The 15,500-nt window shown below is 38.0% G+C and overlaps 1 protein-coding gene across 1 annotated transcript; it reads left to right on the top strand.

The window, feature by feature from the left end:
• The first annotated feature begins 1,166 nt into the window (after positions 1-1,166).
• Positions 1,167-6,076, top strand: LOC148035727 (cytokinin hydroxylase-like). Its single transcript, XM_087677746.1, has 5 exons — positions 1,167-2,738; positions 3,067-3,296; positions 3,386-3,633; positions 4,306-4,690; positions 5,451-6,076. The coding sequence occupies exons 1-5, from the start codon at positions 2,417-2,419 to the stop codon at positions 5,874-5,876; spliced, it is 1,611 nt and encodes a 536-aa protein (XP_087533872.1). The 5' UTR covers positions 1,167-2,416; the 3' UTR covers positions 5,877-6,076.
• The last annotated feature ends 9,424 nt before the right edge of the window (positions 6,077-15,500 follow it).

Here is a 15,500-nt window from a genome sequence, read left to right as displayed (position 1 = left end):
AGTGTGGAAAACATTTGCCTATTTGGGAGGGCACCATGAGTGGGTTGGTTAATATGTAAAGCTCTCTATCTTTTCTCTCTAGTAGTGTGAATGTGAATAGCTCTCTCTCTCTCTCTATATATATATATATATATGTGTGTGTGTGTGTGTGTGTGTGTGTGTGTGTGTGTGCGCGCGCGCGCGCGCGTGTGTTGTTCCAACATAAACTTCTTTAATATCAATCTTTAACCTTAAAACTTGATACTTCTTTAGGCTAGGACATGTGCATATCAAGCTTGCTCGCACAAGTAGCCACAATGTTGGAAATCAACCAAGGGGATGGTGAAAAAGGACTTCAAACCCTCTTCTTTAAGGCAAACTGCAATGAAGAGTGTACTCCATCAACTTTGTGGCATTGATCCCTTGTAGTATACTACCATTGGCTATTTGTTGATGCTCTGTGTGTGTGTGTGTGTGAGTGCGCAACAATCTTGGTTTCTAAGAGAAGTTCCACTTGCTTTTAATTGCTTGATAACTATGGGTCTAGTAATGACTTTACTTGAATGGAGGATGAAAACCGATTGGAAGTTGTGATAAACTTGTCACACTCACGCGCCTTTGCACTGTTATGGTAGTTGTAGTGATTAATATAATCCAAATTCCTTGAAACTCGAAGTCTTAAACTCACTACATTTAAGTTTGAAGTTCTTTCCCCTAGCAATTACAATGCAATTTACACTAAATCTCTATTTGTTTCTCTATTTGAGATGAATAAGAAATGACCCCCCCACCATATAACAAAAAAACTTCTCTCTCTCTCTCTCTCTCTCATGTACTCCTCCAAAAAGACTCTCTCTCTCTCTCTCTCTCTATATATATATATACACATCTAACAATACTACACACGTTTATGTATGCATACACGCACATACACTCTCTCTCACTCATATAAAAATCTAACAATATTACTCTCTTTCTCACTTAAAGATCCGACAATACTACTCTCTCTCTCTCTCTCTCTCTCTCTCTCTCTATATATATATATATATATATCTCACACACATCCCACAACAAACACACAAATATGAAGCAGTTTAATGTTGTTGTTTGTGCCATTATGTCGCCTATGCTAACAGCGCCTCTCTCTCTCTCTCCCCCCCAATCCCCCTTCTCTCTCTCTCTCTCTCTCTCTCTCTCTCTCTCTCTCCTCTTCTCTCTCTCTCTCTCTCTCTCTCTACCAATCTGGTGTAACGCCTCCCCGTAACTAGGTCTTCACCCTCCCATCATATCTTTGGCAGTTATTGCCCCAAATTCCAATCGCAGCAGCGCCATAGCCCACTCCCACTGATCCCTCCATAGCCTTTTTTTGAGAGGGCCCGGAAAAAGAAGAGCCTACTCCCCTCCTGCTCCTCCTACATTAGCCTCTGATCAGAACTTGTTGGTGTCATCTCCCTCCTCATGTCACTGCAAGAAACGACTGCAGGTGTGATCATACTGGATTGGATTCCAGCTCCTGTCAATCAATCCCCCAGAAAAAAAGATTTTCCATCATCATACATGTACTGGAGATGTGTATTTTGATGTGAAATTAGGGCTATTGTGATGATGATGATGGCCACCATGATGATGATGGGATAGGATTAAAGTTGCCCCACTCATAATTTCCTCTTATCACTATGTAATCCCATCGAAATCATGCTAAAAGTCTCACATCAAGGAGGCTGTTTGTGCTCTCTCCTGTTTTGCCCCAATTGCTTTGAATCTCATTATTTGATGCAGGCATAAAAACATCTACAGAATTAATCCCTATTGATTGCTCACTTTTTTGCAACACCTTAATCCCTTTCAGATTGGGTTCAAGCACCCCTTTCATTGTTTGGCATTATCATCTTTTTGACCTAGACTTCAAGGACTATGGATTGCAGCATCCCATCCCTCCTGTCTATGCTCAAAATGGACAGCAATTGAGCAGATAAGTCTCTACAGTCCTCGAGTGTAATAGATTCATGATATAGAAGTGCTGAAAGTTCACCTAGATTTGCATTATATCAGTACTAATCCCTACAATCATCGGAGAATCATGATGCTGAAGTCAACTAGATTGGCGTCATATCAGAACTAATTCCTACAATCATCCATCGATCAAAGCTGTTGGTGATATAATCAGACTGGGTTTGAGAAGTACCAGACCTTTCCCCTTTCCTATTGGAGTCTGCCTTTACTATGCTTAATCACACTCAGAATTAGTTTCTACTGCTAAGCTTCAGCTAGATTTGCAATATATCAGTAGTTGTTCTTACAATCATCCATCAATCAAAAAATTCAGTGATACAATCACACTGGCTTTAAGAAGTACTAGACCTTCCCCCTTTCCCTGTTGGAGCCTGCCTTTACTATGCTTAATCACCTTCAGAATTAGATTCTACTGCTAAGCTTCATGGACATGGAAGACTCCATCGACTCAGCTTCGTTGCAGGGCGGGGGCATCTGGGCTCTCATGGCCTTCTCCCTATTGCTGCTCTTCTGGGTCATCCCACTGTGCTCATGGTGCATCGATAGCGTGTGGTGGACGCCGAAGAGGAATGCCCTGATTGCCAAAAAGCAAGGTCTGGGAGGACCTACTCCACACATCCTGCTTGGCAATGTCATGGAAATCAAGAGGTTGAGAGAGAGCGTGCCAGATGCCTTGGACTACTTCAGGCATGATTTAACTGTCCAACAGTGCCTGCCTGAGAATGTGCTCTGGACCAAACTCTACGGTAAACCCTCCTACCTTTACTATCATGATGACACTATCTGTTATCCGAAGCAGAACATGTGAGAGAAAGATTGATGATTGTTTAAGCCTAAGCTCTCCTACCCTTACTATCATGATGACACTATCTGTTATCTGAAGCAGAACATGTGAGAGAGAGAGTGATGATTGTTTAAGCTAACCAACAGAAAAGGAGAATTGTCTTTATCAACCATTCACCAAGTTTCAGATATGAACTGTTAAGAGGACTGGAAGCAAATCAATTATTGGTGCATGGTCTATGCATCACCTGCTTTGTAGTGGAAGACTCTCATGCTTGTGAATTTTTGCAGGCAAACAACATGTGATATGGTGGGGACCTGATGCAAATATCGTAATGAGGGATATGGACATGCTTAGAGATATTCTATCCTCAAAGCACACTTTGTCACTGGGTAAGCCTACCTTGTTGCAAAGATTTCTGGAACCTGTCACTGGTATTGGTCTTGTCCTAGCCAACGGAGAGACATGGGCACATGAGAGAAGGGTTATAGGACCTGCCTTTCATTCTGAAAAAATCAAGGTACATCATGAATTATGGAACCTCGATATTTACGTGGTATGGATAAAGTATTTCTGTACAGTTTGTGATGATGTCGATGATGGGTGCAGGCATTTGCTCAGATTATGGTAAAGATCATCCAAGAGATGCTTGAAGAGTGGGATAGAAAAATGTTGATGTGTAATGGAGTGGCTGAAATTGAAATGGAGGGGTGCATGACCAAGCTTACAGCGGATATAATTGCTCACACACAGTTTGGCAGCAGCTATGAGCGGGGAAGAAAGATTTTTGAGTACATGGATGCATTGAAAGGGTTTGTCTTCAAGTATGGTCACTTGTTGATTCTCCCAGGAATCAGGTAATATATGAGCTTTCCTTCCTTGATTCTGTATATGTGCCAGTGTATATGAGGGTGTATTTTAATATAAACCAACTTTTATGTTCTCATTTATATGGAATCTAGTTTCTCTGAGTGACAAATCCATAAAGCTCAAGGGGTAGCTAGCATTCTATGATACTAGGTTGCATGCTTGGGTTTTTTTTTGGGGGGTTGGGTGGGGTGGAGTCTCACTCATAAATATGTAAGTCTATCATGTGGGTTCAACAAAATTTTGGACAATATTTACATGTGAAAGGGTATCATTTCATGGGGATATTCACAAGTTGAATAGGAAAGGGTGTGCTTTATTCATGATAAATTTGCAGATAAGGGGTTTTTAATTAGGTCTTGAATACATGTGACAAAGAAGGGTTTGCATATACTAAATCCTCCAAGGTTCATGTACTAGATTGAACTTTCAAGCATATGTCTAACTGAAACAACTTCAGTTTTGTACCAGAGCTGCTTCTGCATGCTTAATTTGCAGGGGCAGTTGATTGTGCTGTGGTTAAAACTAGGCCTGCATACTGCATATACATTTTGTTGCTAGATATTAGTTTAGTTTTTTCTCTCTGGATCAATTATGAGGGAGTTGCTTGCATGTATCCACCAACATGGTTAGAACTACCACTAACTTAAAACATGGTGCAGTTTTCTTCCAATTCCAGCTTTCCTTGAGCTCAGGAGGATGAAGAAGACTGTGGAAACATCGATAAGGGAAATAATTGAGGACCGCAGAGCTTCGGTGAAGGGTGGAAAAAGTGCCTCATACGGTGCAGATTTGCTTGGCCTGATGCTGACTGAGAGTGAAAGCATTAGCCAAGATAAGAAGCAGCCACAGCTTACCATGCAGCAGTTGGTGGATGAATGCAAGACTTTCTTCTTTGCAGGTCATGAAACCACAGCCAATCTTTTGACATGGGCTTTGCTGTTACTGGCTCATGACCCATCATGGCAGGAAAGAGCTCGGGAAGAAGTTACAAGCATATGCAAGGACAAGCTTCCAGATTCTGATACTGTTTCGAAGTTGAAGATTGTAAGTGCTCCTAGTTTGATAAAAACTTCATTTGGAATTGGTATGGTTATGAATTCAAACATAAGAGAATGCATTAGATCACATGCCTACTGTGCTTTGCAGTATACACATTTGATATGCCAAATTCAATTGTATTTCATGCTGCTGATTGAAGTCTTGTGGTTGGTATGCTCTCAAGTACATTCTGCTGCCTTTACCGATTGTGGAAGTTTGGATTCATTGATTATCATAGACTTGGTTTAAGGAAATTTAATCATACGTTGGCTTCATGTTGTTTTGTCGCTGCATTGATTATGCATAGCTTGCATTTATCTGTTGTATATTGCATTCATGCATTTCTCGAATTTGAGCATGCTGATTCGGAAACTTTGTGAATCATATTGCACACATTGATCTGTTTGTAGTACTACACCCATGTATATATTTGCACCTTCTTAAAACGATCTGTTAGCAGTGTTACATCCATGAACATATGCACCTTCTTTAATTGATCTGTTTGTAGTATTACATCCCCGAACAGATGCACCTAGTTAAATTGATCTGTTTGTGGTATTGCATCCCTGAACGCATGCATCTTCTCCAATTAAGTTGTCAATCTGTTTGTGGTATCACATCCATGAACACATGCATCTTCTCCAATTTTGATCTGTTTGTAGTCCTAAATCTATGGACATACACGGACCTCCTCCAAAAATGGACCATAGTAGCTCGTAAGATGTGCAGACAACATTGCAATTGCTGAACATTTTTCAATGCACAGGTGGAGATGATCCTGCACGAAACGTTGCGCCTGTATGCGCCTGCGAACTCGATTGTCAGGACGGCGCTCTGCGACATGACGGTGGGCAACCTGTTTGTGCCCAAAGGGATGTGCTTCTGGATACCCATCATGGCAATTCATCTGGACCCAGAGCTGTGGGGCGAGGATGTATACGAGTTCAAGCCGGAGAGGTTTTCCGAGGGGATAAGCAAGGCAGCAAAGCACCCCATGGCGTATTTGCCCTTTGCACATGGACCCAGAAACTGCATTGGCCAGAGCTTTAGCCTGATTGAAGCCAAGCTGGTGTTATCAAGTCTGCTGCTCAAGTACAGATTCAAAGCATCCCCTGATTACAGGCATTCCCCTCAGGTTGTGGTGACTGTCAGGCCCAAGCATGGAGCTCCTATCATAGTTGAGAAATTGTGACATGGCAGAGGTCTTAGATTGTTATTAAGCTTTGTACCCAAATTTGGGACTATGTATGTATGAAAGCAGGTTTCTGAACCTCCCTTTCTCTGTCCTCTTTTTTTAATCCTCCACAAAGAAGAAAACCTTTGTACTATTAACACTGCTTGTATATAGTAAATATCCCTTCGTCCTCTCTCTCAGGAGGAAAATCTTGTTATTAATGCTCCTAGTCATACTCTCTCTCTCTCTCTCTCTCTCTCTATGTGTGTGTGTATGTGTGCGCGCGTGCCCATATGGATGCATGGATGTGTGTGCAACCATTTTTATCACCTTCATGGTGGTGGAGCATTTAGTGGACAAGTTTCTAAGTTTCTAAGGGGCTCTTCATACCAAAGGATATATTCACCTTGAAGAATAAGGAGTCTCACAGTTGCACAACCAAGGGGATTCAATCCAATGACCGCTCACACACCCACCCCTACTGGCTGAGTTACCACTTGTTGACCCATTTTACACATTTACCAATCACATTCTGCACCTAGTGATCAACATTGACTTCCAACTTGATGGATAGATCAATATATCAACTCTAGAGAAGCATTCCACTTATCACTTGAACATGTGTGAACCGAGACTTACAAGTGTCATTTATGCTAACGCTTAAGCAATTGTTATGTTCTCCTTTTTCTTTGCTTAGTTAGGTGGTCTTGTTCCAAGCTAATATTCTTGTTAACAAGTAAGCCTACAAGCCCCTTTCTTGCCTAGACTTATAAGCACCTTATCTCTTGAGTGTAAGCTTCTTGAGTATTCTACATTGTTATAACTCACTCACATCTAGTTTGTATAATGTGTTCTATGCCTCTCAAGTGGTTGTTCACACACAAGTTGTGAATCGACAAGTTTTGCATGTGTGTTCAAATGCCGGTTCTTAGTCCTTGAGATTGTTGGACCTAAGAAAGTATTGATGCAACTTGTTTGTCCACGCAAACTTCCATTGAAACATTTAGGTGGTCAACTTTACATATCTGTTTTTGCAACATTATTTTCAATTTGAAATTCAACATTGCAAATCGACCACTTCTTTTGATTGCACCAATGGTATAACACTAGATGCTTTGTAAATGGGTTCAATACCCTTAATTTTTCACAAGCATGGTGCTAATTAAGTGAGTTTTATCTTATGGAAGTAATTCTCTTATGAATTTAGCCTTGTTTACATTGTAAAGTGAACATGTAGTAAATTTCCCACAAAGTATTCGGAAATAGTAGGTGGCAAAAGTTCTTTAAGAAGATTCTTTGTATGATGTTCTTGAGACCACCCACCTTTAGGGGTTTCGGTTATGTTTCTTTGTACTCTTGCAAATAAGTGCTTTGTTTTTAGAATGGCTCTATGTACTACATGGTAGAAAACAAAAAGGAAAAAAGTTCTTAGGTCCTAGGTAGTTTGAGGCTTGAAAGTTGGCATATATAAAAGTTTTACACACACACACACACACACACACTCTCTCTCTCTCTCTCTCTCTCTCTCTCTCTCTCTCTCTCTCTCTCCAATTGTCAGACACTCAATGAATATCATGGAGCAATCTTTCTTGTGTGCCACCTAGCAAAGTAGTGGTAAATTGAAATTCCAACACTTTGGGTATATATACCCTTGTAGTATTCACATCACACACACACACACACACACACACACACACACACACACACACACACACACATTCACATTCATGCATACATGCATAATATGAGAGTATGTATGTATATATAGACGTATATATGTGCATACATCTATGTGTATGTATCTATATATGTATGCATGTGTAAAAGTACGTACATAGGTATGGATATATGCTTATTTGCATGCATGTCTATACACAAGTTACATGTATACTCAAACATGGAACTTAGCAAAGATACATAGGTATGGATGTATGCATATTTACATGCATGTTTGTACACAAGTTGCATGCATACTCAAATATGGAACTTTGCGAACAATACAATATACATTCTTAATATGGATGAGATAATATAAAAAGAGTTAGGACTTAGGCTTTCAAGGATTAACGAATAGTGGCATTTTATAGAGAGAAGTATAAACTTTGACAAGGATATAGTATACAACAACATGACATTATAAATTTCTTGATCATGATTATATTGGTAATTAGAACCAAGATCTTATAGATATTGATCATGCCAGTATTGTGATCCTTTTGGAAGTCTAATATGTTGTTATTGTCTAATAGTGCCCCTCAATAGATACACCAAGCATACCAACCTAAATGGAACCATAAAGGCAGTGAGTTTTGGATATGTATAATACATACAAACATGGCAAGCAAGAAATATGAAGAACTAGAAGAAAAGAACCCCAAATGTTGGTCAAGGAGGGCATTTTACACTTTAGGGTGGCCACATTGTATATGTGTATGCTATCACATCAATTCAATGATGACATTTTAACTTAGTGTGAGCTACAAATCAAAGGGGGTGCATTTATAATATTATTCTACAAAGTAACATAAGAAAGTTTAGAATACAAAGTCACATAAATAAAGAAATAGATCACATAAGAGACCTTAACACATGGTAGTAGTATTGTGAGAAAATGGCTAGAAGAGAGTTGACCAATAGAAGAAGACTACAAAATTCCTTCATTTCGAGAAGAGGTAAAAGCATTTAACGTTTTCATGTCTATGTGGACATCTATGTGCATACCGTATATGTATGCAACATGTGCATGTGCAAGTAAACTAGTGCACATGTGTGCATGAGTTTGCCCAAAGTGTGTGTGTGCACACACGCATGTGTGTACATGAGCACACAAACACACACACACATGTGCACATGTGTGTTCACATACATATGCACACATGTGTGTGCATTTATGCACATGTATGTGCATGTGTCGATGTGGACATAATGTGTATGTGTTTAGAGATGTGTATGTGTTGTCATGAATCATGTGGTGGGGGACTTGCTTGCCTTGATATGTCAACCAAACACACAATATACACACAAGAGAAAGCTAACTCATGAACACAAGAAGAGAGATGGATGCTAAAACATTTACTTGTTGGTTTCTTCTTTTTCTTTCATACATAATACAATGTACAGAAAGTATAGATAAGGTACAACATAAAGGAACATGACCTACTAAGTCAAACAATGCATAACTAACTACACTAATCAATTGGCACTATATACTATGCTAACTATAGGTAGGTTCAACAAATCAAACATTATAAGTGATAAGTCATTAGCCATGTAAGAGTCATAATAGCCGGCGACATGGAAAGTGTAGAATATGGATCCATCTAACTAGGTGATCCATCATCAATGTCTATACATGTTGAGCTTGCCATCTCAACACTCCCCCTCAAGTTCAACTGTATCTTTGCAACTCCAAGTAAGCTTTGAAATTTTTGAAGTTCCTCTGCACCCAATCATTTATGAAAGTGTTAGCTATCTAATCGTATGTCCTAAAGTCGATTTCACCTACAAGTACCTTCTCTCTCACAAAGTGGTAATGCACTTTAATGTGTTTTGTCCTAGCATGGAATACTAGGTTCCTAGCTAATTGTATACTACTCATGTTCTCACAGCGAATGACAATTGGACCATCTCCCTACACATCCAAATTACCCAATAGCTTTTGTAGCCATATCATCTCACTTGTTGCCATAGTAGCATCTCTATACTCATTCTCTGTACTCGATAGAGCAATTGTACGTTTCTTTTTATTGCTCCACATAAGTGTTGCACTACTAAGGAAAAACATGAATCTCAGGTACATCTTCTATTAGTCTCTCCAATCTGCATTTGTGTATCCAAACACCTGTATATCCTTACTTTCCTTATTAAAAGTCTATAATGCAAAGTGGACATCATATACCTCAATATGCATCTAACTACATACAAATGATGCTTTATAGGCAAATGCATAAATTGATTGACAAGACCAACAACATAACTCAAGTTTGGTCTTGTGATAGTTATGTAAATTAGATTCCCTACTATCCTCCTAAATATAGTAGGGTCTTCTATCTCATCCCCAGATCAACAACTCAACTTCACATTTTGCTCCAATGGCACTAAAAGAGGCTTACGCATTATCACATCATACTTGGACAACATATCCAAGTCATACTGCCTTTGGGGTAGCCACATACCATCATCACATCTAATCACCTCAATACCAAGAAAGTACCTTAGCTCACCCAAATTTTTCATCTCATTTTTTTAAAAAAATATCATTGAATTCAACAATCCCATAGTCACGGTCACTTGTAATAATCAAGTCATCCACATAGATGACTATGATGACAAAACCTTTATCTCCCTTTCTTATATAAAGTGAGTGATCAACATAAAAAATGTAAAAGCAAATGTTGACAATATATTCTCTGATCTTATCAGACCATGCTCTAGGTGCTTGCTTCAACCTATAGAGCAACTTCTTTAACTTGCACACATATGTGGCATGAGTGTGGGATGCTCTAAATCCTCATAACCTACTAATTGCTCTATATACACCTCTTCTTGCAATTCACCATACAAAAAGACATTCTTTATATCCATTTGTTGCAAACTCTAGCCTTTGGTGGTTGTTGCCAAAGCAATCACACATTTAACAATTTACCATCCCTCCTAACAACAACTAGACCAAATGCCTCTTCATAATCTATGCCATATGTTTGAGCATAGCCTTTTGCAACCAACCTAGCATTATATATGCTAATAGGACCATGTACATCACGCTTAATTTTGTAGACCCAGTTACAATCAATAGTTTTCTTGCCCTTAAGCAATGGTACTAGATCCCAAGTCTTGTTGGCCTCTAATGTAGCCATCTCCTCATCTATTGTTGTATTCTAATGAGCATGTCCAACATCATCCTCAAAATAAGTGGGCTCAATATCCTCAACCACCTTTACTATATAAGCATAATGGTGGGCTTTATAGCCTTCAAAACTAAATCTTTTGATATGATATTTAACCTTGCTAGACCAGCATACCATTGGATCACTCGATGGATTCTTTACATTACCATGTGCTCTTTGTACATCTGGTGTTCTGACTGAAGGTATACCAAGCTCATAATCCAAACTCTTTGAACCACTGGAATCTCCATAAAATCCCAAATGACTAGCAGGTCCATTATTACCATCTGACACTTTCTTCTTTCCTTTGTCTTTGCCTACAACACTAATAGATGCACCAGAGGATGCGGGACTGCTCCTTAGCCTTCCAAACCAAGGGCTAATTGTAGATCTAGTACTAGATGATGTTTCTAGTCCACTAAGGCACTGTGATTCTTGTTTTTCTTTCTACACATAACTGTCATGATCATGATCATGATCCAATGCATTACCACTAGATATATATTAACTACTCATCTCACAAAAAATAATATCCTTGCTTACTTTGGAATCACTTGTGACAAGGTTATCCTACTCAAATCTCTATCATGTGAAAAAGATTGTCTTGTTCTGCTTACCAAATTTACATACTTCACACACTTCATAAAATTTTACAACTCTAAAAGCATGCAATCCTATAGCCAACCCTTGCATTGCATTCATTTTAGCCTCCTTTGCACATTTACATATCCAATATGTTTGTGTCAAATTTCAATGTCTACAACCACGCCTTTTCCTTTAGCATACATAACAACATTCATAGCAAGAATTCTAATATCTAAAGTGAACATGTAGCTAACTATACTTCCTTTTGTGAACCAACCTTTACTTATCATTAAAATCTTCCATTAAAAAACCTTTTGTATTAAATCCAAAATACAACCCTTGCTCTACCATCTGGGCAATAAATACTAAATTCTTTGTGATGGATGTCACTTGTAATACATTGCATAGACTCTTTGTTTGACCGTTATGCAATGATAATTAAAAATTTTTAATAAGTGAAATTGAATGGTATGAATCATTTCCCGTTTGCACATAACCTGGATTTTATAAATCCTGCATCTCTCTAAACCATTTAACATGGTTGATCATATGATTAAATGTACCTAAATCAACATACCATACATCATCATGTGTCTTCTTTCCTATAACAACATTCAGTATATCCTATATAACAGATTGATTCTCATTTTTATCTTCATTCTATCATGAATATGATGCATCGTTTTCTTATTACAATTTCCTATTACAGATATCACCCTTCTTAGCATAATACTAGGTTGCAATATAACATGTTTTACCACAATAATGGCTAATAATACCATAACTGCTAGAATCTCTATTCTGCCATCCACCCCTTTCTTTAGAGCTCCCCCTACCTCTAAAGTTTCTAGGGCTTCGTGAAACTTGCATTTTACTCAATTGTTGATTTAATCAGTTTTGATTGTTATCACTAGCATATCCCATACCACGACCACTTGAAGAGGATTTGCTATGTTCCCTTCTTGAACTTGAGTAAAATGCTTGGACCTATTTCACTTCTTTTAGATGATTCACCCTATATCTTGATCTCTTCATTGATCATGAGAGAGACCAACTCATCAAAAAATTGGAAATGGATTCCGTATATACATAGAAGTAACAAATGATTTCTAGGCCTTCTCATTATTAATGCCACCTAAAGTAGATAAAACCAAATCATCATGATCAGGCATTGCATCAATAGTTGCTAAGGCATCTACAAAGCTTCTCACTTTTAAAATATACTCATTTACAGACATCTTTTTTTCTTCAAAATATTCAACTCTTACTTGAGCTGAATCTTCTCTACCTTTGTATTTACTAAAAATATGTTCTCAAAAAGTATCCAAGCTACATATGAAGTTTCTACATTTTTTATATATCCCACATTATCAATGATTTGCAGATAGACAATACATTACCTTTTTATCTTTTACATTCTATTCTTTCCACACTTTTAATTTTTCTACAATTGCATGATTACTTAGCTCTCACTCCTTTTCTTCATCTGAAACAAACTCATAGAGGCATTTTCTAATAAGGAAATTTATCACATGAAACTTCCATGATGGGTAGTTGTTCTTATCTAGCTTCTCAATGATGGGGTTTCCACTATTCTCTGCCATTATCACAAAACTGATACAAAGCAATAAGCAAGTCTTCTGCAAACTTTCACAATAAGTGCATAGCAATACACCAAGTAATCTTTTTCACTAACTGTTCAACAATACATGTAATCTACAACCTGTTAGTAGATAAAACTTATGCTTGCTTCTTGAAAAATACCTTAGAACTTACAAATTAGAAATTTGTAACTTAAGCATTCACTTTAAGTCGACACAACTAAAACCATAGTATACTGTGAAACTACTGTCCATAAACTTTTCGGCGGTGAGCTAGTCGTGAATTGCAGGGTAAGTACTAGCGACAAAAACAATGATCTTACAGGTTATCCTCGATACAAATGAACAGCTGCTGAGTGAAAGTGATAACTGGGAAAGATGCCACAATGGACGAGTCCAACCCTCGGTCAAGAAGCTGCAAAATCAACACACAGTGTTAAGTTCTGAAATAGCCTTAGATGGCCAAAAAAAGTATTGGATAATCTCTAAAAGAGCTTATTTATAGAATATACAATGCTCTACTTGCACACCAAATCTCACTATGATCTAAGATTTTTGCTCTACCACCCTACTTCTGATGCCCCCACAAGCACTATCCAAGAGAGAGAGAGAGAGTGGAAGAATGGGAGAGATTCTTACATGTTCCTTGCTTGCTTGAATCCTTGCTTCTTTTCCTTTATTCTAGTATTCAAAACCAGCCTCTCTTAGTGGTGTCACTCTGACACCATGTCATGAATCATGTGGTAAGGGGGTTTTCTTGAGCTGTTGCACCAAATACATTGCATACACATAAGAGAAAACTCACCCAAGAATACGAAAAAAAAAGAGACCAAAATGTTTTCTTGCTAGTTTCTTCTTCTTCTTTCACACAATATACAATGTACACAAAGTATAGATAAGAGACAACATACATGAAATTAGTCTATTAAATCAAACAGTGCATAATTGACTATACTAATCAACTGTGCTAGTTGTAGGTAGATGCAACAAACCAAATATAATAAGTGATAATTCAGGGGCCATATAAGAGTCATAATGACCACTGATGCTAAGTGTAGACATGTGGACCTATCTAACTAGGCGGTCCATCATCAATGTTTACACACATTGAGCTTGCCATCTTAATATGTGTGGGTGCATGCATATATGTGAATGAGTCCATGTGTGTGTATGTGGTGTATGTATGCATATGTTTGTGTGGATGTAGACATAATGTGTATATATCTAGAGAGACACTTCTTCAAGTGTTAAGGAGTGTACTTAATATATTTATTCACATTTATGTGCATGCATGTGTATGTGAGTGTGTGCATATGTATGCTGTGTCTTTAATTATAGTTTGAAAAAAGAAAATTTAAGTTTCTTAAAAAGAGGAGCCATTTTATTACCTCATTTATATAAGTACAATGGTTTGTAGAATATCCTTGGAACACACATGATATGTAGAGTTTCCCATAAGTGCACCTCTTGATATATGCATAGTTGTAATGGAATGCATATTCTATGTACTCATATTTCCATTATACTATTTTCTAACTTCTCCCTAGTAGTTATTTTGATTGTATATGTATACATAAGAAAATACACATGTGTATTCGCGCAAGCTCACACAGGCATAGGCACACGCACAGGCACACGCGCACACGCACGTCTTTATATGTACACATACAAGTGCATGAACATATGGTCCTTTTATGCATATGCAACTTGATATGTATGTATCTTATGTACATAGTTGTGTAGATAAACATATATCTAAGTTAGTAGATGTATGCCTAAATGTACATGTAATCGATTTGAATGCATGTTGTGCATAACAATCAATATGTGTATGTGTATGTAGATATCACACAATAGTACATAGAAAATTGTGTAGGAAGTGGGGGGGGGGGAGAGAGAGAGAGAGAGAGAGAGAGAGAGAGAGAGAGAGAGAGAGTGTGTGTGTGTGTGTGTGTGAGTGAGAGAGGAACATGATCATGGGAGAGCAAATACATGAATAATAAAGGGAAATAATTGCCATTTAAGATCTTATACTACCACAAGGACTAATTGGATATGGGGGAGTGGAGAAACAACATTGCTAGAACATCAAGGATTTCTTAGAATGCATGTGCTAAGCTATTGCTAATAAGGGGGAAAATGTACTCAAGGTACCCATTTCATTCTCGATATAGAATATCAAGAAGAGGTATGCTAATTTTATTGCATGTGGGTTATACATATATTTCATGGTCAATATCTTGGGTGATTTTGAATTTGCTAGGTAGCACAATTGTGGGGTTTAGAGGCAAGTATGTTTATGCTATTCTTTGGATGCCTCCTTTCAACTTGAATAACTCTCTGCAACATGAATGTCTTGTTGTTTGGGTCAGCTTCCTTGGAATTCTTGACTGGATGGATGAAGAGATTGGAGCACTTATTAAAGCATTGGGCAAAGTACTTTATATTGCCAAAGGCTGCAAATGGAGCCATTGGAGCTTATAAAAAGGTTTGTATTTTGTGGAACAAGAAAAAGAAAATTCTTGAATTCTTGGAAGTGTATGATCCAAATGGACTTGAGATATGCATCG

This window comes from Lygodium microphyllum, chromosome 5, assembly GCF_053477565.2.
Source record: "Lygodium microphyllum isolate KBCC chromosome 5, Lygodium_microphyllum_v1.1.10, whole genome shotgun sequence".
NCBI lineage: Eukaryota > Viridiplantae > Streptophyta > Polypodiopsida > Schizaeales > Lygodiaceae > Lygodium > Lygodium microphyllum.
This window is presented reverse-complemented; position numbering and strand designations above follow the sequence as displayed.